The 20,971-nt window shown below is 39.5% G+C and overlaps 1 protein-coding gene across 1 annotated transcript in view; it reads right to left on the reverse strand.

Annotated features, from left to right (window-relative positions):
- Positions 1–880: 880 nt before the first annotated feature.
- The window catches only part of GRTP1 (growth hormone regulated TBC protein 1), a 35,910-nt gene continuing 15,819 nt past the window's right edge, over positions 881–20,971 (reverse strand). Inside the window, exons 5-8 of the mRNA XM_005145927.3 lie at positions 19,573–19,669; positions 3,782–3,954; positions 3,465–3,650; positions 881–1,349 (exon numbers count right to left, since the gene is read on the reverse strand). Of these exons, the coding sequence (XP_005145984.1) occupies positions 1,260–1,349; positions 3,465–3,650; positions 3,782–3,954; positions 19,573–19,669 (546 nt within the window). The 3' untranslated portion in view covers positions 881–1,259. The remainder of the gene's footprint in view (positions 1,350–3,464; positions 3,651–3,781; positions 3,955–19,572; positions 19,670–20,971) is intronic.

Below are 20,971 nucleotides of genomic sequence, written 5' to 3' on the forward strand. Positions count from 1 at the left end.
GGCACGTTGAAACATTGCACAGAACATTGCTCTTCTGATAAGGAGAACTGAATGCAGGGCAGTAAGGATGGTATGCTGTGGACGTGCCCTGCTGTCTTGAAGGTACCTTGTACCTTCAGGAAAGTGTGGATTTTGCCAGTGGTGAATAAACTAGTATTTCCTAATACCTGCTGACAAACTGTAAGCGTGGTACTGCATATGTCCTTGTAATTCAGTACCCAAGCAATACGCTGTCTGTCTGGTATCATAAAGAATAGGATAGATTGGAATCATACTGTTAATAGCTGTCTTTACTTGTCTAGAAGAGCATTCATCTACTTCGTGTGAAAAATGGGTGTTTTGGTTTTTTTTCCCCCTGCTGAGGAATGAAAGAAATTCAATCTGCAGGAGGAAAAAAAAAAGAAAAGCCTTCCTTGACAAAGCATGAAGGTAGCTTGGAGAATAGTCTGAAAAGGAGCGTGGTGTCAAAAGATGAGTCTTTCCACAGTACTTGTTCGAGAGGCAGAATAAAACCCATGAACAACTGATCTCTTTTCAGGTGTCTTCTCTCCCCTCGCGAGTGGCAGTAAAGAAAGGATTTGGCCACGAGAGGGCTCCGTAAGGACAAGAAAACAATTCACAGGCCCTGGCTCCAGCAGGGCTGGAAGTGGCCTAGTGCCAGGGCAGGGCTGCTGCTTTGCTTGTTCCTGCCCAGGGGTAGGAGATTTAGACTTCCGTAAAGGCCCGATGTCTCACTCTGTCAATGAAAAAGCCTGTTCATGGCCGTTTCTCCCAAAATGTTTAGGTACGCGGTATGAGTAGTGCAATGTCAGTACACCAGCACATTAGCAGTACAGCATCCCTTAAAACAAAATGAGAAATTACCCCCTTCACACCAAGAAACGGGTTCTGACAAATTAAATTAATTTATTTTGTACAAATGGCAGTGGTGTCACAGTAACACAGTAGGAAGTATATGCGATTTTGTACACCTGTTTTAACATTACAAAATGCCCTGTGACTTTTTTAAAAGGAGTATCCTGACACTGATCCCATTCTATTCTGAAAACACTTTAAAAACAACAACAAACAACAGAACCACCAGTTCCAGTTACCAAGTCTGACATACAGTACACAGTGTTAACAAAACTTACTTGAAAGGCAGGAAAAATTGGTCGTGTCAGTTAACCGATGGAAAGCTTAAAGTGTGCTTTAATCAGTGCAAATAGAGGAATGTGTCAATTGCTGTAGTATCTGACCACCTGGTTAAATGGGGTGAGTTATCCCTGAGAAAGTAACTTCTCTCTGCAAGTCTCTCGGAGTCTGTTGATTGTTGCCATGGACAAGGTTCCAGGGTCTGTGAATATTTTCTGTTGGCAAAGCAAGAAAATTCTTAGTTAAAATGCTGGCTTTAGACCATCTGCTGGAATTCTCACATAAGTCTGAAGTGGGAAATCCCTGCTTTGATACCCCTCACTGATCTTTGGCCTCTGTAACAGAGCAGCGTCTTCTTACACACTGCTGTAACAGCATGCTAACCCTGCAGCTCATAGCAAATGAGCAACAATACAAAAGCTAGTTTGAATATGTGTCCAATTAAAATTATTTTAGATTGCATTTGTGTTGGTGGATGGCAGGCATATTTACAATATATTAAGCCATTCTAGGTAATGCTGCAAAGTACCAATGTGTTTCTCATGGGATGCTAGCGTAGGTTTTTCAAGCTCTGGAACACACATACATAAACTAGTATGTTCCTACTCAAAAAACCCAAACCAAACCCAACAGTCTTAGTCCCCTTGCTATATTACCTTTGCTTTTCTTCTCTACCAGGCTTTCGGGGTAGTAGAGTACATGTAAGAATTTGAGGCATTTCAAATGCCATCACACAGTTGTAATTATCATTTTTGCTTTGACTTCTTGCTCAACAACAATACATTTATTTCCACTGCTTCACCTGAAGCTTCTGACTGAATAGAGCTGTGAAGGAAGCTACAAGTTTATGCACTTTAATCTGCAATTCAGATATGTGGGCCCCTCAGTTTTCTACATTTGTAACTGACAGTTATGGAGACAAGATTATAAATGAGCCAGTCTGAACAGCATTCTGGCAAAGAAGCCTGCACTGCATTAAACTAAAAATTAAGGTTTTGTTCAGGGAGAGAGAAGTATAAAATACTCAACTGTTATTGTCTCAACTGGCACGAGTACCTGTACTGAAGAAAAAAATCCAAACCCAAAAGTACGTGTTTCAAAGTTACCTAAGAACCTAACCTAGCTTCTTTATTTAATTGCCCTAAAAGCTCCCTTGGTACAGAAACCAACACAATTAAAATAAACTGGTTTATTCAGGGCAAAAGAAAAAGAAAAAAAGAAAAAAGCAGTTGAATTTCTAGAAATAGCTGCTGTAGAATGTAATTTAATTAAGGGGGAGGGAGGGTGATGACAGACAGGACAGGAACAGTCCTTAAAGGACAAGTCATTGAATAGCCAGTTGGAATGAACCTAACTTTTAGGTGTTTGTATCAGCCTCTGAACTGGTATTCTCATGGCAGTTAACACATAATAAAAAAAAAATCTTATTCTAAACCCTTTTTGGAATGGGAAAGCCCCTCAAACATCTCCCTTCTAAGTTAAAGCTGTACCTGTGATTTGTCTTTTAAGTTAAGCTTATTTTTCTTCTGTATGAGCAAAGGTGAAACTGAATGACATCCTTCTATGACAGACCTATGCACAGAGCTCTGACATAAGCATGAAACTCTTTTGGGGGTAAAAGTCACCTATTGGGCTCTAGTTTTGGACACACTTGGGAAACAATGGTAGTGGCGTTGGCTATGTAATTTATGACAGATGTGCTCCTGTTTTTTTTTTTGTAGCTGCTGTCTTTTACAATTAGATCTTCTGAGTTAAACTCTGAATCTAATGTTAAATACAGATTTGGTATCCCAGCTATTAATAATTTACAAGAGTAATTCTTAGCTTGCAGATTGTCATGAGACTTCAGCCCTCAACTTCCTGGTTTTGTCTGGAAATAAGAATTTGGTGCTACCTTTTTCTCAACAGAATAATTTATATTCTAGCACTATTAAGATTTATTAAGGCAAGTTTCAAATTCACTTTTGTGTTTATTCTACAATACTGTTACCATTCATCTGAAAAATACACAGGAACAGAAATCATAGTTCACTGAAAAATGCACTGAAAGCTATTTTTTCATCAGACTTCCTGCCTTACCTAGTAAAAAGGGCAAAACTATTTTTCCCCTGAACAACCAATAATGCGAATGGATTCTATATATGGATTTGAATAATCTTTTTAAGAAACTCAAACCTTTCTAAAAATTTCTTGTAAGTCAAAACATTTTTCATCCTTTTGTCAGTTCCCACAGGTACATTTCTACTAACCATATCCGTCATGTGACTAAGACATTTCTAAGTCAGTTTTGGTTTTTATTTGTAACAACTAAAGATAGCAAAGAATTATACCTGCATGAAGCTGTGACACTCTGTTACAAATGTTCCTTTGGTGATCTGCTTAAATTTATCACAGATGTCAGAGAAATTTGTGGCTTCCAAAATAAAAGCTTGATGTTGCTTAATTAATGTTAAGGCCACACGGAAGATGATTTTTGATCCTTCATAGAACAAACAATCCCATATTCGGAGCACAGTCTGCAGGAAAGGAGAGAATTTCAGATTACAGCTTCTTGATTTCTGGTAGGTAATTTTCAAATGAAGTAGCAATTACGAGTGTGTATTAAGAGAACTTCCTAATAAGAGTTACACAAGAATAAGAGAATTACCTCTACTGGAAGAATGTCAATGAACAAGCATATAAACCAGCGTGACACCACTAGGGTCCACATGACTCCGTGTCTTTCCATCAGCTCTGCCACAGCTGGAACTTTCATTTTTACAAGTTCTCCAAGGACTTCCTGATCAGTTTTCAGGCCCAACATCACAGGACTATAATAATCTTGGAGAGAAGAAACCAAAATTCAGCAATGTTTAGACATGATCTTGCCACAAAACTGAAGAGAACGAATGTCCTGTGCAGCTCAGTATATGAAAGTATGTTGAGCTGATGATCCCAGTTGAAGTACATTAAACCATGCAACAAAGATGTCTGCATTGTGGTCAGACAGCCCTTCTTCAGGCAAGGCTGATCTCCCTACACAAACACTTCATTCAGGTGTACCAAAGAATCTTCTTTCTCTCTAATGCTTTCTGGCAATTCATTCTTCCTTCCCCAGGAAGGATAATATAGATAATTTTTAACTGCTAGCTGAAATTACTAAAGTATTGTTAATATTTAATCAGTTCAGTGTAACTACCACCGCCTTTCAGGGAGGGGGGGTGGGCTACACACCTCCCTGTTCACACAATACCCAGACAAGAAACAAAACCACAAAACAACCCATAGCCCCTAGACTGGGTCCAGTCACAAACTAGAAATGCCAGTTTCTGAGAGTGTCAGCTGTATAGGGGTGCTGAAGACCAGAAACCGCTTCTCCTGGGGTATGACCTAGCCCTTAAGAGTTTTTCTTTCTTTCCTCTGAGCAAGGAAATCACACTTTTCACAAATTCCAAGAGTATATGAATGATAGGTCCCTCAGGCAACATCTCTTCCTACTTAATTTATCTGCAAGACGGGTTGAAATTAGACCTACATCTCCCACACTGCTGGTTATTGCACTAAACTGTTAAATCCCAAAGAACAGTGGAGCACACTACAACTGTTACCCCACAGCCTTCTTGACAGGTGAGAGTTTTCTTTACCGAAGTGTAGCCTGAATAACAAGGATCTTGGTTCTATAGACACATAGGTCTGGGTATCCTTAAGGGAAGAAAAAGATTCTTGTGGTTTATAAGAGTTTAGATGGTCCAGCTAGGGACAAGAATTGCACAGATGTTTAAGAAATTTGTATTTGGGGTTTAGGTGTTGACAGAAACACTTAAGCTGGACTTGATGGCTCCAGCCCTGGGAAATAATCCTTGATGCTTCACTGAGAAGGCTCATATAATTAATATTATCTACTGGAAGAAATAACTGATACCACAAGCACTTTTCAGTGTGTTTCTTTCCTTCACTGATTCTGGAAAGCTGCAATTCAGGTTTCTCTAACTTAGCTGCTTTCTGACAAGGTCTCTAGACCCATACTATACTGTGGCCAATGGTTCACATAAAGGTGAAGGAATCAGAAAGAGCAAAGGCCATTTGTCTGAAGCAACTGCAATAAATCCTCCCAGTGCCACAAGTAAGTTTAAGAGGAAGCTCAAATTATGCAGTACATTTATAACCTCAGTAATTTCTCTAATGAAATCACAAGAGCAGTTTAATATTCCACTCTTTCCTGGGACAGTCGTTTTCTTGACAAGACTGCCTGGCCCAGGAGCTATTTGTTCTACATTTGTCCTATCCAAACTGCAGAACATTTACAGATTTTTATAGTACCAAGGAGCATTGCATTCAGCCTTTAGAAATCCATCTTTTTGTCTCTGATCCTTATTTTCTTTGTTCCCATTGAAGAACGATAGGTAAACCTCCTCTATTGACGTGTCACTGCCACCGTATACATTCCTTCAACCATTTGCCTTTCAATTGCTTGGAGGGAAAGCTCTGAAATCTAAAGCACAAGTAATCCCACAAAAAAGTGTACTAAAACCAAATCAGTCACACTATGACCTCAAAGTCAACACAAGCTTCTCTCTGTGTATTTTGTGTTAATGTGGTGCTCATTTGTGAACCAGAATACAGGTAAAGTATCGTTAACTGTCAGAGTAACCCTTTTTTAAATACCTAGTTTAATGTAAGTGAAAAACTTAATCACCTTTCAAATAACTGACCAAGCCTTCTTCCCTTTCCTACCCTTCCTCCTCCTCTTGTACACCCACAAACCTTTTTTTTCTCTTTTTTGTGATCCTAAGACATACAAGTACTTAAAGTTAGCACTGGTGAGTGTCCTCAGGAGGAAGGACAGCAGCCCACACGCTTTCTGCTCTGCTGCAATCATCTGATACACTGAAAGCAACAGCAGCTGCTATTTTTAATTTGTACAGCAAAGTGAATGTCAGGATTTCAATGAGGATGTAACCGGACACTCCAGCCAGCTGAGAGCTGGCAAGTAAAAAGTTAACAGCCAGGCAACTGATACGTCACTCTTTGAGTTACTGAAGCAGCCAGGAAGCCTTGGCATAAATAAGTATTTCACTCCAGTTTGTTAGATTGTACTGCTGAACAGAAAAGAAAAAGGAACTATTCATCTATCTGGAGCTGCCTCCTGCTGTCCCTCACGGAGCAGGAGGGGCTCCATGTGCTGTGCTGCACAGCACTGCAATGTTCAGCCCAGTACTGCTGCAAAACAAGCGGGAGGAGTGATTAATGATTTTATGCAAATGCCAGTGATGGCGAGCAGGGTTTTTCCCAGGATATTCACTGCCGGTTCACAACAGTTACATTAAAAAAATCTGCATCCAAGACATTCTTACGTGTAATTATTACATATTAATTACAGTTACTGTGGGTATTAATTACAATTATTACATGTGCTTAATAGGTAATTATAAGTTAATATAATTTTACTTTTATATAGAAATGTGTGTATATAAAATTAGCTCCTCTAATTAGAAAAGCTGCATTCCCAATCCTTTAGAAACATTCTTTCAGGACCCTGTATTTGTGCACAACTTGTACACAGATGATTTGCAAGGAACATAACAGCACTGCAGTGGCCCAGGAGGTAGGACAGACCTGACTTTAGGGATCTAACATCAATCTGCTGAGGACAGCATTACCCCGGCAGGGAGCCAGACCTCCAGAAAGAGCCACTCCAGAGCACAGCCAGCAGCACCCACACCTGCATGCTGCCCAAGGGGCACACACCAAGTCATAAGGGCTGCGCAGGGATTGCCAGAAATACAAAGGCAAGTCATCTCTCACAGTGTTCAAGGCCAGGCTGGAACACGGCTTTGAGCACCCTGGTCTAGTGGAAGGTGCCCCTGGCCAGGGCAGGGGGTTGGAACTGGATGAGCTTTAAGGTCCCTTCCAACACAAACTATTTTAGGATTCTATCATCCTGCTCAAGCCACCTTTCATGGCCCATGTCTGGTCTCACTAGTGAAATGATTTTGTAACTTGGTTCAGTGCCTAAGTGCTTGGTAATATTTAACCTACATGGTTCTTCTGTTCTTACTTGCTAGGGATGCCAAGTTCCTAGGCCTTCTGGAAGCATCCCCTCAGCAAAAATCCTGCAGCACTCCCTTCCTGCAAATGTTTCACCATGTGCCCTTGTTTCTTAATCTTTTATAATTGGCTGCTCTGCCCAGAATCTTACCCTAAAGTCAAGATATCCTTGTTTATAAACAAGTCTACACAAGCTTAACCCTCCCCATTCCATAAAGCCATTTTTTCACAAGATACTGTGCAGCAAATTATTTTTACTTACCCACCACCAGCACTTATTTTACATTCTCAATAATCTGGCAAAATACTGAGCAGTTGATGATCCAGAAACAGACCCGAGTCAGCAACTGTGCCAAATCTGCCACTAACTAAGTAAAAAAAATTAAATAATCAAATATAATCTAATTATATTGTGCATCTATTGATCTACATTGCTTTATAGGAATGTCCTGACAACAGATCATCCCCTTGAAAACACACATAGCCAGATCTCTTCCTTTTATTCCTCAAATTGTTAACATTATCACTTTCATTTGACATGTAGGTGACCAAGCACTACATTACCTTTCATTGCATTTTCTTCTGTGAGGCCAAAAATTAAATACTGCATCATAAATAATTATGTTATTATTATTAAATTTCAGGAAATATCTAGGTGAAAAATTACATTTCCTGATACGAAAACTTCATGTTTCCAAGCTCTTTCATAAATTGGTCCTAGCCTTTCCTTACTTTCATCTCAGCTTTCCTTTGTCTGTTGCCTGCCCACACACACCCAGTTCACCAAGTCTGATGCTCCTGGTGCCTGCTTATGGATTTTGAATGCCTTGCTAAATTTAGGAGCACCCGAGTGTAGCAAAGGGTAATGCAGGCAGCACCCCACGTGAAATTTGCCCTACTGAGTGATCCTTCCTCGTCAAAGTCCTGACCCCAAATAGCAGTGCAGCCCCCTGGCTCTGCTGGGATAATCAACTTCTTTTCTTGTAGTCACGCAGAAAAAGGAGGAAAAGCCAGCTTTGGTAACTGCCAGGTATTTTATTGCTACTGTACAACACAGGTGACCAGCTGAAGGGATTTTTTTACTTGTTCAAAGGACTTTTTGTTACTAACACTCTGGCATGCTGTCACTGAGTTGGAAATCTGTTCTAGCTCAGCATCTGGCAAAGAGATATTCCTTAAACTACATTTCACTGTCTCCTTGTTGCATAATTAGCACCTCTCTGAATCCTACCAGGATGTCCAGGACTAAGACATAACTGTCTGCTTGTGCTCTAGAGCAGTAATGAGATTTGCAGGAAATAAGGATAAAGCTTGTAGGGACTGTATGACCTCGTTCTCTATTACAAATAGATTAAGAGGTTCCAAAAATAAAAGTTTAAGAAGCAGTACTCTTACAGCCTTAAATTACCTTTCCAAGTCAGAGCTGTAAAAGTTAAAAAAAGGATCCTCCGAGTCTGTTGTGCGTATGTCAGGTTAAATGTAAATACTCCTACTGGAACTAACATGAGAAGAATTCTTATTGTTACAGAAATACCTCAGACAAGATCTCAGATCTGCTGCTTATCTTTCATCATTTCTAACTATTATTTCAAGAGCCTATATAATCCAAACCAAGCTTGATTCAATTTGGCAATCTAATTTATTTAAGCAAACCTAAAAATTACAAATGAACTGGTTTAACTTCTCACAGTCATATGGGATGTATTTTATTCACAAGAATATGTTTATAATGTCCATGAGAGCCATGGGGGGCTGGGAGGAAGAAAGGAATTAATGTTCTCTCTCCTCCCCCAAACAGGCAAAAGTGATTCATTTTTCTACCAACATGTAACATTTAAAATGTCTCCTTGCTGTAGATGCATGTACCCATTTGTCACTGGACTTCAGTGAAATCCAGAAGAGACAAACAGAGCCTCAATGCTGGCAGGCAAAAGCAGAGGATGCCATGAACAGAATTGGCAAGCCTCATGAAGAGCCCTTGGTTCTGTAATTCAGGTCAAACCAGAAAGATTCCGCCCCATGCCTTTACGGAAAAAATTCCTTTCCAGTAATCCTTCACTGTAAAACTTACCTGTTTGCATGTTACTGAACCCCACACTAAACAGCCTTGGCAGCACAAGCTTTCCTTTCCAAAAAAGGAGATGTTGTCATAGTTGAGTTTACAAACTTCATGCAACAGACATGGAATTATTTTCATCATTTCAGTTACACAGAGGTCAAACTAGTGACGATAGCAATTCTTTCTCACCTTCAGAGCAGCTAAGTTTTTCTTCCTGCACAACTTCACGGACTCATTCACTCCCCTGATGGTGACTCTAAAGCCTGCCTTGTCCCAGAAGGTTTGGAAATGTTCTGCTATTTTATTTCTACCATGGGATAGTCCAAAAATTTGCAATAGGCTAAGAATCTGCATCGAGTCTCACATAAAAAGTTGGACAACCTATGTCCAACAAAGTTACAACAGGAACAGGAGGGAAAGCAAGCATACTGCCAATTCTTTTTGCAGTATCAGACAAAAGTGACCCCTGCAGATGTCCTGATCAAAACAATATCCTACAGGTAAGTGGTTAAATGTCAAGGTAAACTCTAAACTATGACATTTTAAAAACAATTTCCTAATCCACCTTCTAGAAAACAGTAAAAAAAATATCCAAACAACAAACCCAAAACAGGCTCAAGCCACATTTTTTTTCCTTCACTGAACCAAACTGAATCAGAACTTCTGTCCTGAAGTAGTGACCTCCCACCAGAACCAGCAATAGCCATATCAGTCAAAACTGAACATCAGCCTTAAAAAAACGTAAGCAAGCCCAATTTATTTTGGATGGCAGAACTACTTTAAGAAAAAAAAAATAGAGAACACAAGCATTTTATGGATGCTTATTGGTTGTGATACCAAGATCACAAAAAAATTTAACATAATGGTATTTTGAGAAATTATTTACTATTAACACCTTTTCCGCTAGCACAAAAAGGTTTAATTGTTTCTAATAATCCCATCTACTTGAATTCATCTTTTGATTTTGACCCCAAACTGGAAATGGATCCTGTGGAGCTGAACGAACTATTTGGTTTCCTATTTGCATTTCACACAGCACAGTCGGATTCTGGGCAGAGGTAGTAGCTACCGTTTGGAAACTGAAGGATGGTTGTTAATTTTGAAGACGATGAGAAGAAAGGCAAAGATTATATACTTCAGACACAGAATCATAGAACAGTTAGGGTTAGAAAGGACCTTAAGATCATCTAATTCCAATCCACCTGCCATGGGCAGGGACACCTCACACTAAACCATGCCACCCAAGGCTCTGTTCAACCTGGCCTTGAACACTGCCAGGGATGGAGAATTCACAACTTCCTTGGGAAGCACATTCCAGTGCCTCAACACCATCACAGGAAAGAATTTCTTCCTTATATCCAATCTAAACTTCCCCTGCCTAAGTTTTAACCTGTTACCCCTTGTCCTATCACTACAGTCCCTAATGAATTATCCCCTTCAGACACTGGAAGGCTGCTATGAGGTCTTCACGCAGCCTTCTCTTCTCCAGGCTGAACAGCCCCAACTTTCTCAGCCTGTCTTCATACGGGAGGTGCTCCAGTCCCCTGATCATCCTCATGGCCCTCCTATGGACTTGTTCCGACAGTTCCATGTCCTTTTTATGTTGAGGACAACAGAACTGCACACAATACTCCAAACGAGGTCTCACGAGAGCAGAGTACATTACAGAAGGCAGAGATGAAATATAAAGAAACAAAAAGACTCCATGTGTAACCTCTCAGAGAAATAAATTGAAGTTCAGATGCATGTTAGAAAACATAAATGCAACTTTCAGACATTCTAGTTATGGAGAATTAAACTGTCTAGTATTTTTAATTATGTTTTTAAAAATATTACCTCTGTTATGTGCTGCTCAGTAGAGGCATTTACATCATTAAAAACTAGTCTAGATTAAAGTTATAACTACCAGTGTACTTTCATATTGATTAGATACAAGTCTGAGCAAAATACTGTTGGCTAACTCTTTCTTCCCTCTCCTTGCTCTTCATATCCATTACCACTGTAATTGCTCCTTTCATAAACCCTGGTTTTCTCTAAGTATCAGTAAGCTAATAAACATCAACGGACAAAGATATTCACCACTCTGCTGTTTCCAAATGTCCTGCCCTGACTCCAGTCATCGCACTCTATGAATTGTACCAGTCTAAAGACATGCATGTTTTGAAGAAGGCTGGGTGGATTGAAGATGGTGCCATGAGCCAAGGCTTTTAATTCCCAAAACACTATGACAGACTTTTAACTCCAGTTTCCTCAAATACAGAGGAAATTCGTGAACAAGCATTGAAGATTACCACAACAGCTTATTGTGCCTGTAGAGGAAACAAACATTATTTTTAAATGAGTTTACAATTGTACAATGTGTCTTAATGACTGATGACTTCAGCTGAATATGGATTCCCAGATCTGTGGCTTTTTTAATTCCTCTACATAATTAGAAACAAAAGCTATTTTATCAGTTCACTGCCCTGATAAGATTATTAACACCTCAGCACAAAACACAGCATTTATGTTCTCTCACATTTAAGAATCACCCAGCATTACATTTTCTTCAGGTCTTTACAAGAATGCTACAGTCACACCATGGGAACTCCCAGGTACATTACTTAGAAGACTGGGACAGAAGGAGGAGGCCTAGAACAGAAAGCTGGACACACACACACAGTTCTAGCCTGATATTTGAGAAGGAAACCAATCCAACCCTTCAGTCTGAAAAGAGAAACGAAAGCCACAGCCCTCTTACTTCAAGCCTGAAGTAGTTAATAAGAGAATTAATTTTAATCTTGAAGGAACAGTTTTTAAAACTGTGAGAGGAACAAATTACACTTCTCCACTAGCCATAGACTGAGAACTTTGTGAAGCATTCAAGTCTTCTGAATGTAAACCACATGAAACAACCAAGGTTATATTTCCCTAGCATCTCTGGAACTAAACAGTCACTTCTTGTACACTTAGCTAGACAAAAGTTACCACTATGCACTGCACATGATTTTCTTCATATAATTTCCATTACTCCCAAAGCACATCTGCTTCCACAAACACAGAGTAAGCACATCTCAGCTCAGGAAAAGCCAGAATAATCCTTGGCTGTATCCACTACTGAAGGAGAGAGCATTTCATCTCTGCATATGACATTAGCAAAACTGAGGTTAGAAAACTGTATCCAGCTTTGATATTCACATTCAAGGCAGGAAGCTGAAGAACTGGAAAGGGCATGAAAGACACTACTTAGAAAAACGGAGCTCTGTAAGGAACTTCTCTATTTGTAGAATTTATACAAGGAAAACAAAAAGCAAACTTGACCACTTCATAGAGAAGATCCCAGGCATTACAGGCTCTTCAATATACTAAGAAAGTCTTAGAGCAATAGCTACAAGTTAGGACAATGCAAATTCCAATAAAAAGTATAACAAACATTTTTAATAAGAGTGATTTATAGTTTGAATACACTACTAGGAGTGGTGGTAGGGTCTCTCTTTCAAGCCAAGCCCTTTCACAAAGATGAGCTGTAGCCAAATAAGTCTGCTACTGTTTCCTCAGCTGGCTTCTCATACAGTAAATCTAGTTACATTTCCAGTTTTATGAGTCTTGGTATTTAACACAAGGATTACTTCAAGCACATGAATACATCTTATGGGGATCTACAAGGTAAAATACAAAACTGTATGTTAGGATCTGCATTGAGACCCTATTACTCTAATACACATTTGTCAGCAATTGTATCATGCTTCTTGCTGTTGAAATATATATTTTTATATTTATCCTTTTTATCATTTAAAATGATTTATCATCATGTCTCTCCTACTCCAGTCTTTTCACTGTGCTGTTCTGCTGTGCCTTGTGTATTGATGTGGCACAGTATCTCTCAGTTTGTGATTGTTAACAAATACCACCTTCTTTTTCTCCAGCATTATTAATACAACTCATGCATCAGGTAGAGCTTATAAACATTCTTCAGGATCACTATAACAACCTTCTTTTAGCCTGATAGTTTTTAGCCTTTAGGTTCTTGGGGATTGTTTATCAGTAATTAAATGTAAGAATAGAACTTTGAATGATGAAATAGAGGTAATAGAATGCACTGAACTAACTGGCAGTATGCACAAGGACACAAGGTGCAATGCAAGATACCACTTTGGTGGGTAGCTTGGCGACTGCTGGTTAGAACAAATACCTGTGTGTTGAGATAATGGATATCTAACCCATTTTCTGGCTGGAATCTGCTTGTTGTCAATTACATTAGCCATAGATTTGCAGGTACTGTTGCAAAAGAGATTAGGCATAGTCAGATAAGGCATAGTCACAGACATGACTATTTAAACTGAATAATAACATAGTTATGTATCAAATTCTTGTATATCCTTTTCTTTCAAGTGATTAATAACATTCTTTGAAGTCCCACCATACAGACCTCCAGGTTTGAAGGGAAGGGCCACTTGAGAAATGCAGAATGTTGTACTACTTCACAATATTTCTGTGTAGACTGCTGGCTTTTAATTGCAGTAAAGTATGTATCTATTTAGTTCTTGTGGCTGCATTTATTTTAATACCTCTGAATGCAGAACTGGCTAGGCAGTTGCGTCTTAAAAGACCTACTTCTCCAAAGGAGAATGGAACTTTGTTCCACATGAAGCATTTGTTCAGCTGTGAAGGTAAGAGACACTGCTAGACCTGAACTGGGCTGATATTGAAGCTTGTGAAGAAGAAACTGGCTGTGCGCCCTTTCAACAGAGAAGACAATACCATAGGCATGCACCTTTGGTGTGGAAGGCTCCTTGCAAGGCTATGTGTGACATGAGTGACCTCATGTTTGTGAAGTAGTTTTTGACAACAGAGCTTTTTTAAAGCACCAGCCACCCAGAAAATTTCAGCAGATTGATCAGTTTTGGGCTGTTTGCTTACCTTTCTCCTCTGGTAGCACCCACCTACAGGGCCATGATCTGACAGTTTTTTAGAGCTCATCCTAAGAAAGTTGCTCAGTGATTCCATGTGAAACCATAGCAGTGTGCACCTCTGGAATACATCACATCTACCACGAGGAAAGAGGTGGTTTGTCTGGTAGACTGAGTAATTAGGAGTTTTGGAATATGGAACTCAAACACATTTTACTCTCAACCAACAGCCATGATGAAAGCATTAGTCTTTGAATATTAGAGGTCAATTGTATGTACCTAGGAATCATGTGCCTGTATTTAGAAACCATGATAAGCCTGAAATGCTTACTACTTACAAATCCGAACAGCTAGGAGATTTTCCTGAGCAAGCAGGAAATGAGTAACTGATGTTTTTCTTCTTTAAAATGACAGATACATTTATACTTTTTAAAATCATTTATTTCCCGTATGTATCATATGCCCCATCCAAATCACAAGCCTCATCAATAAAAGAACAATCTCAGTATTTACTACATGTGCTTTAGGTAACAGAGTAAAAATTTTACCTTTTTGTCTAAACCAGACCTTTCCTGTATATGACAAGAATATACATGTTGTCAGCCTTACTTTTGTGAGGAACCATGGAAAACTTCAGCAGTACAGTAAAAGGACCCATGGTGTTTAAAAATGCTGAAAAAGTGTTCCTGTATTTACACTAGGAGGAGGACCTGAAAGACTTACTTTACCCAAAAAAGTCAAGCATGCTTCTTTCCTTCTGGCAAGCAAGTCTTGTGTTAATATAATTTCCTTATGTTGAACTTGAAGCATCTTCAGTAGGCCTTCTGGTGCTACTCTGGATGGAATGTCAGGCTTTGGCTGCCTGTGCAGGCAGTGGTATTTACCTGTCTCCCTAGTAAACCAAAGTTTCATCTTTTTCAAAAGCTAACAGTAAAATAAATGTTTCACATGAAACCATAGTTCAGTTCAGACTGCTCAAAGGTAGCATCCCCTGGCTGTGTACAAAGGAGGAAGGTAGGCAGAGTGGTGGAAACAGAAGTGTGGATTTGGGGGAAGAGAAACCCTTTCTTTGAATATGTGAAACAGTAGCTAAGCCTTAGCATGCAGCACAGGACTTATTTAGTCTTTGCTGTATATTTTATTGGAATAGCCACGTTGGAGGGATGTTATTTTTTGTTGTTGTTTTAGCTAATGGCTGTAGTTGTGAAAGCGCTAATTTGCATGTGGTATTGAACCTTTCGTTTTGACAGACCTGTCTCCATGTTAAAGGGATTGTGCTGGTTTAACTGTGGAATTAAAACTGGAGATGTGCAAAGCCAAAGTGAAGAGCTTATTTCATTCCTCATAGCATACATATATATATATATGTGTGTGTGTGTGCGTGTATATATGTACATATGCATATGTTTTTCATTAAGAGTAAATAACTCCAATATAACAACATAGTAGACTAATTAGAGTATAGCTTGATAATCACTGCTGCTTTCAGACTGAGAACCACTGAAGGGGGGGGGGGGGGAGAATTGTTCTGCTATATATATGCATAAGTGCCATGCTTAAGTCAGTCCAAATTGTCAAGATTTTCTTCTCTCAAATTCACCATTTAATCACAAATATGTAAAATATGACAAATATGCTCCTTACATTACATACCAAAGTACCCCAGTTGAAAGCTCCCACCTACCTGATTCTTTCTAAAGCAACCTCCCCAATATTTCCTCAATAGAACAAAAAAATTTCCCAACAAGAACCACAGTGATGAACGGAACAGAAACACTAGAACTATGCTGAATACAAATTGCAGACACATCTACTCTGAGCTTGAACTGTATCCATACTGCTTCTTGTGGGCAATACTGTCTGCTTCAGCCATCTGTTTTGAATGAACATGGGAATAAAAGATTTCAGTAACACCCAAAATTTCAGTTAAATAAATAACTCTTTCCTCTTGCTGTGTTTAAATGAGATATGCTCCTAATCTCTTCAAATACCTGGTTGAGCTGCTGACAATAGACTACAGGCATGCCTTCAGCAGAAGCAGGATCATTCTGGCCTCACCCAGATGTACCCAGAAGTGCTGTGTTCAGCCAGACAAATGGCATGCACACAACTCCACATATCAACAACCCAGGTTTTGGTTTTTGCTGGCTCTCTGTTCCAGCTGTGCTAACTCCATTTCAGTGTAACAGAACAATTCAGCAAGAAAAACCTCTACTGATAAAGTCCTATTCTGTTAGTGGTTGGGGCAGTCACACTTCCATCATATCCTATGGTACATTCCTCCACCCAGGCCAAAAACCCAGTACAAGCAGGGAGGGGAGCTATAGATTTAGGAGCCCTTCTCTGTCACTAGTAGCAGCAAGCTGCTACTTCCATCTGTCATGTCCTACACATTTTTCAGTCAATGACATTGATCTGTGGCTGGCTTGGTTCATCTGCTGACCGAAAAAAAAAAGCTGTCAGCATCAAGGTACTGGAGTGATTGTTAATGTAATTAAATGCTTGTGGACAGGGGGGAAGGAAGCATTCACAGGGACACTGCTGAGGGCAAAGAAAGCATTTCTAAACTGTCCTAAACAGATTTAACTGGCAGCAACAGGACATACTCAAAAACGAGGACATGGCTTGGAGGCATATTTGTTGCCATGAAAGGGGAAAACATGTAGATTATAGTGCACACAGATGAAATAAAATGAAATAAAATAAATAAATGAAAATAAAAGAACCACTAAAATAGCATCAGCAACAAAAGGAAAAGTGGAAAAATGCTGGTTAATCAGACTGTTAGCATCCAACAAAAAAAATCATTTTTCCTTCTGAAGATGTGAGGAATCTAAAATGCTTCACTCATTCCCCAACAAGTAATTGTGGGGCTTTCAACTAAAATGCACTATTAACAGAGCGTAGTGACTAGTTATCTAAGCAAGTTTCTTTAGGGATACAGTCTACCCAATTCTCTCACATACACAGAAAAAATTTCACTGAAATTATGCCAATTATTTTATCCAGCCCTGAATTTTACAAATGTACAATTCAAACATAATCCAGGAGGGTAGTGGAAATAAAAGGGAAAATATTCTTTAAATAATTTTTTGAAAAAAACCCAAAACAACAAAGAACATCAGCAACAAGTTTTCTGACAATAAAGCCTTGTATTACCTCAATACAGGTTTTTTTACTACATAAAAGATTTATACTACTTCACTTGGGCTCCCCACCCATGCTGGAAGGAACATCTCAAGCTCTCTTCATACTGACTGTGGAGTGGTAGGGCACACTCAGGTCAGCAATTCTGACCAGGTATCCCCTTCCTCACTGACTATCAAAGGAATGTAAGCACACATGTTTCTAACCTCAGTGTCCCAGACAGATGCCTGATTGAATGTGCTGAATCCAGGCCAAAGTCTGTAACAGGACTCTCATTACAGGGTAGTAAAAATATATGTATAAACAGGGTAGTAAGTATGTATCTACAATTATTACTTAAGTAAATATACATCTCCTTTATACACAGTAATTATCCTTCATGTTATGAATTTCTTCTCATCACCAATGCTACTACCATAAGATAAATTCAACAACTAAGAGGGAAAAGTAAGAGCAACTTTTGTCATTTATGTACCAGCAGAGTGAGAGAGGAAGGATATACAAGGACTAAAGGTCTTATGACAAACTAAATTAAGCTCCCAACCAAAAACAATGAATAAAAAAAAGTTCTGAATCTACTCCTTTACCCCAAATAAAGACATAAAAGACCATCAGAAAGCTGAAGAGCAAAAGTTGCAGTGAAACTTGCCTTTTACTGAGGGCCTTATCCCTCGCACAGTGTCATCAATAGAAAGACATCCACCCATGTCAGCCATCAGCATGTCACATGGCAGACAACAGCCTGTCTCCTACCTGTTTGCCCAGCTTACATCTCTGAAGGCTATACAAAAGCAACAGACAGATGATTTCTTTATTTTTATAGCTTGAAAGCAAACTTCAAGGCTGCAAAATCTCAAATATTTGCAGACTGATACAAGTCATATAAATCCCTGCCTGTGTCTCCTCTTTCCATCTGAAAGCGAAGTCCAACCACCCTGCTCATATGTAAGGAAGACCCGAGTTCCTATATGGTATACATTCAGTGTATAGTCATTCAAAAGCATGAAAAGACTTTCAGCTCTTTCTCCTTCCTTCTCAAAGTCTTTCCTTTCTGTTCAATAAGGAACCAAAAATTAAATACCTTTTTTTTCATGTAATATTAAACAAGAACATGAAGACGTAGAAATCAAAGTAGCAACTTTGATGTGCTTAACCAGCACTTAGTTGACACTGTAATACTGAATTCAGCCTCCAACCATTTGGGATAAAGATCTGTTCAAAAGCAAAATTGGGAACTGGGGCAACAGGGAATTTCAGACTCCTTTTAGAAGAAAAAAAAAATAAATTGAGTCTTCCATTTTGAGTAAGACTTTACATTATGGGTGTAGCTGTAGTCAGTCCTGTGCAATGCTAATGGGAATTCACAATGAAGCCAATCTCCCTCTATAATTAAATCCCAAGAAAGAATATTCCCAAGTGTATTTCACAGGAGCATAAAACATAGCTGTGCCTGATGTCTGCTTCTGGTTTTAAACTACTTCACGGGTGATGTGAGATTTTGCTTATATAGAGAGCAAAATTCATTGCGGAAACATGTCCTGCAAACTCAGAGATCCAGGCAAGGGAACCTACAGAACTACTGAACTGACCAGATGTAGGTACTGGCTGTAGCTTAAGGTGTGCTGAATTTCCCTTTGGACTCCAGTGATCAGCCTAGCTATATCACCATTGATTGTAACAGAGCTTTGACGGGAACTTTCCATACAGACACAGACAGGGAATAGACATTTATTTGCTCTGTTGCAAAATCATGATGTATGCCCATGATAACCCCACTCAGAAGCGGAAGGCATAGCAGAAACTACTGTGCATAGCAGAAACTACCAACATCCTGCCAAATACCTCTGAAGAAAGCTCTCACTTGTCCTGCCAAGCCACTGGGAATTCCTGCTTTCAATGCTTGAACTGCGCACATCTCCCATTTTCACTCTGCTCTGTCATTACTGCTTCATCTCTCTCTCATATCATATTCCTGCAATCAGAAGTGCCAAACCCCAGACACCTTTTCAAGTCCTGCTCCCCAGCATCATACTGATACAGGAAGGTGTCTACCTAACAAGTTTAAGTAGAATGAGAAACAAGACAGTAAATTAATATACACATAAACCACTGCATCAAGATTAAAATCTGACTATAAAACAGACAAGTTTTGCCTGTGTGCTGTGCCTCTGCCCCTTGTTACCAAGACCCTAGAAAAACTTCAGTCTGTGCAAGTCCATTTTAACATCTAAAACCTTTGAAACCAGAGAAGAATTCAAAGATAAAATAAAAGCCAAGCTCAGTATAGGAATACTATTATACACATTTTTAGCATACCAGGTAATATCCTTCCAATAAGAGCGTCTAGCAACCAGAAGGACTCCTCTTCGTTCTTTGTAATAAGAATCAGGTATCCAGCTATGAAGTTCATGCCCTGAAATAGAAAAATGGGCTTTAAGATGCATGCATTTAAAAGTTTCTAGTTTCTTTCTTTTGATTAAAGGCTAAATTACTCCACTTCTACAAAGGGCATATTGAATAAAATCTACTAATAAAGGCCACCAGTTGAGTAAGCTGTTAAACCTGCATGACTACAGCTAACAATAATTAACAAAGATCAAGGAAAAGAAAATTAAAAGAAAAAGCTTAGTAGTCTATAATATATCTTCCTTTTTTTTTTTTAAATCTCTGTCCCAGTGTAACTGAGAACTGCTTTCACCAACACCAAAACACAGCTGTATTAGATGTGCAGTACAAGCACAACACACCTGCAGTAAGCAGCACAGCTGCAGAAGGAGAATGAAGAATGCCTGACACACTACTCAAAAAGCTGCAGCTTCAGCAGCTTTTACAAGCTGCTGCTGCATAACTCAAATGACTGTATAGAAATAATTTGCTTCCATAATACCTCCATCACTCCTCATGCTAGTCAACAACTGGCCACTACAGGTCCTACTTTTCAATATGCAAAAGAAGGTAAGCAGTGGGAGGTGTGGGCATTGGAAGAGCTACCAGGAAATTTGTGAAGATAGTCAGGTCATGACTGGCCAAAGTCCAACTGTGTGATTTTCATAACTGCTACTCACACTCTGACTGGAGAAGTGGCTTACAGAGCACACAGGTCATCAACTGACATTCCCTATAAACACACTGCCTTGGTCACAGGCACTTTTCTTGTATCCACCTTAACACTGCTAAATTATGGGATTACTAATTTACAGCACAGCAGTCCACTTCCTTAACCTTTTTAAATACCCTTTTCCATAGTAAACAAACTGATCCCCATAACAACATAGCACATCAGTACAACAATGAACACCAGCTGCCTCTGAGGTGCAAGCCCCCCGCCCCTCCCCCCCCAAGTCGTTCTAAGCTAACAGCGAATTATCTTTAAACATTTACAGGCTATGAAGGCTGGTGTTGGTTACATTGCCTTCTTCTGTTTCAGCCCATTCTTTGGCCTCCTCCTTGCTGTTCTCTCTCCCTCTGAGCTGGAGTTCCCCAGCACATCTGTCACCACCAGCAGCACTACCGCTGTCTCTGGTTACCCTGCAGTGCTGCAAATTCTGGCTGTAAACCAGACCACAGCTACCAAGAAGAACACTTCTCACAGCCTCTGGAAGCTACAACTTCCTCTATGAACTGAGATCTCACTTCTTGCATTCAACAGACTTGACTCACCTGTCCCACCTTAGATGGCCTTGCAACACCCCCAGAACATGGAACTATTAGGCCA

This window comes from Melopsittacus undulatus, chromosome 2, assembly GCF_012275295.1.
Source record: "Melopsittacus undulatus isolate bMelUnd1 chromosome 2, bMelUnd1.mat.Z, whole genome shotgun sequence".
NCBI lineage: Eukaryota > Metazoa > Chordata > Aves > Psittaciformes > Psittaculidae > Melopsittacus > Melopsittacus undulatus.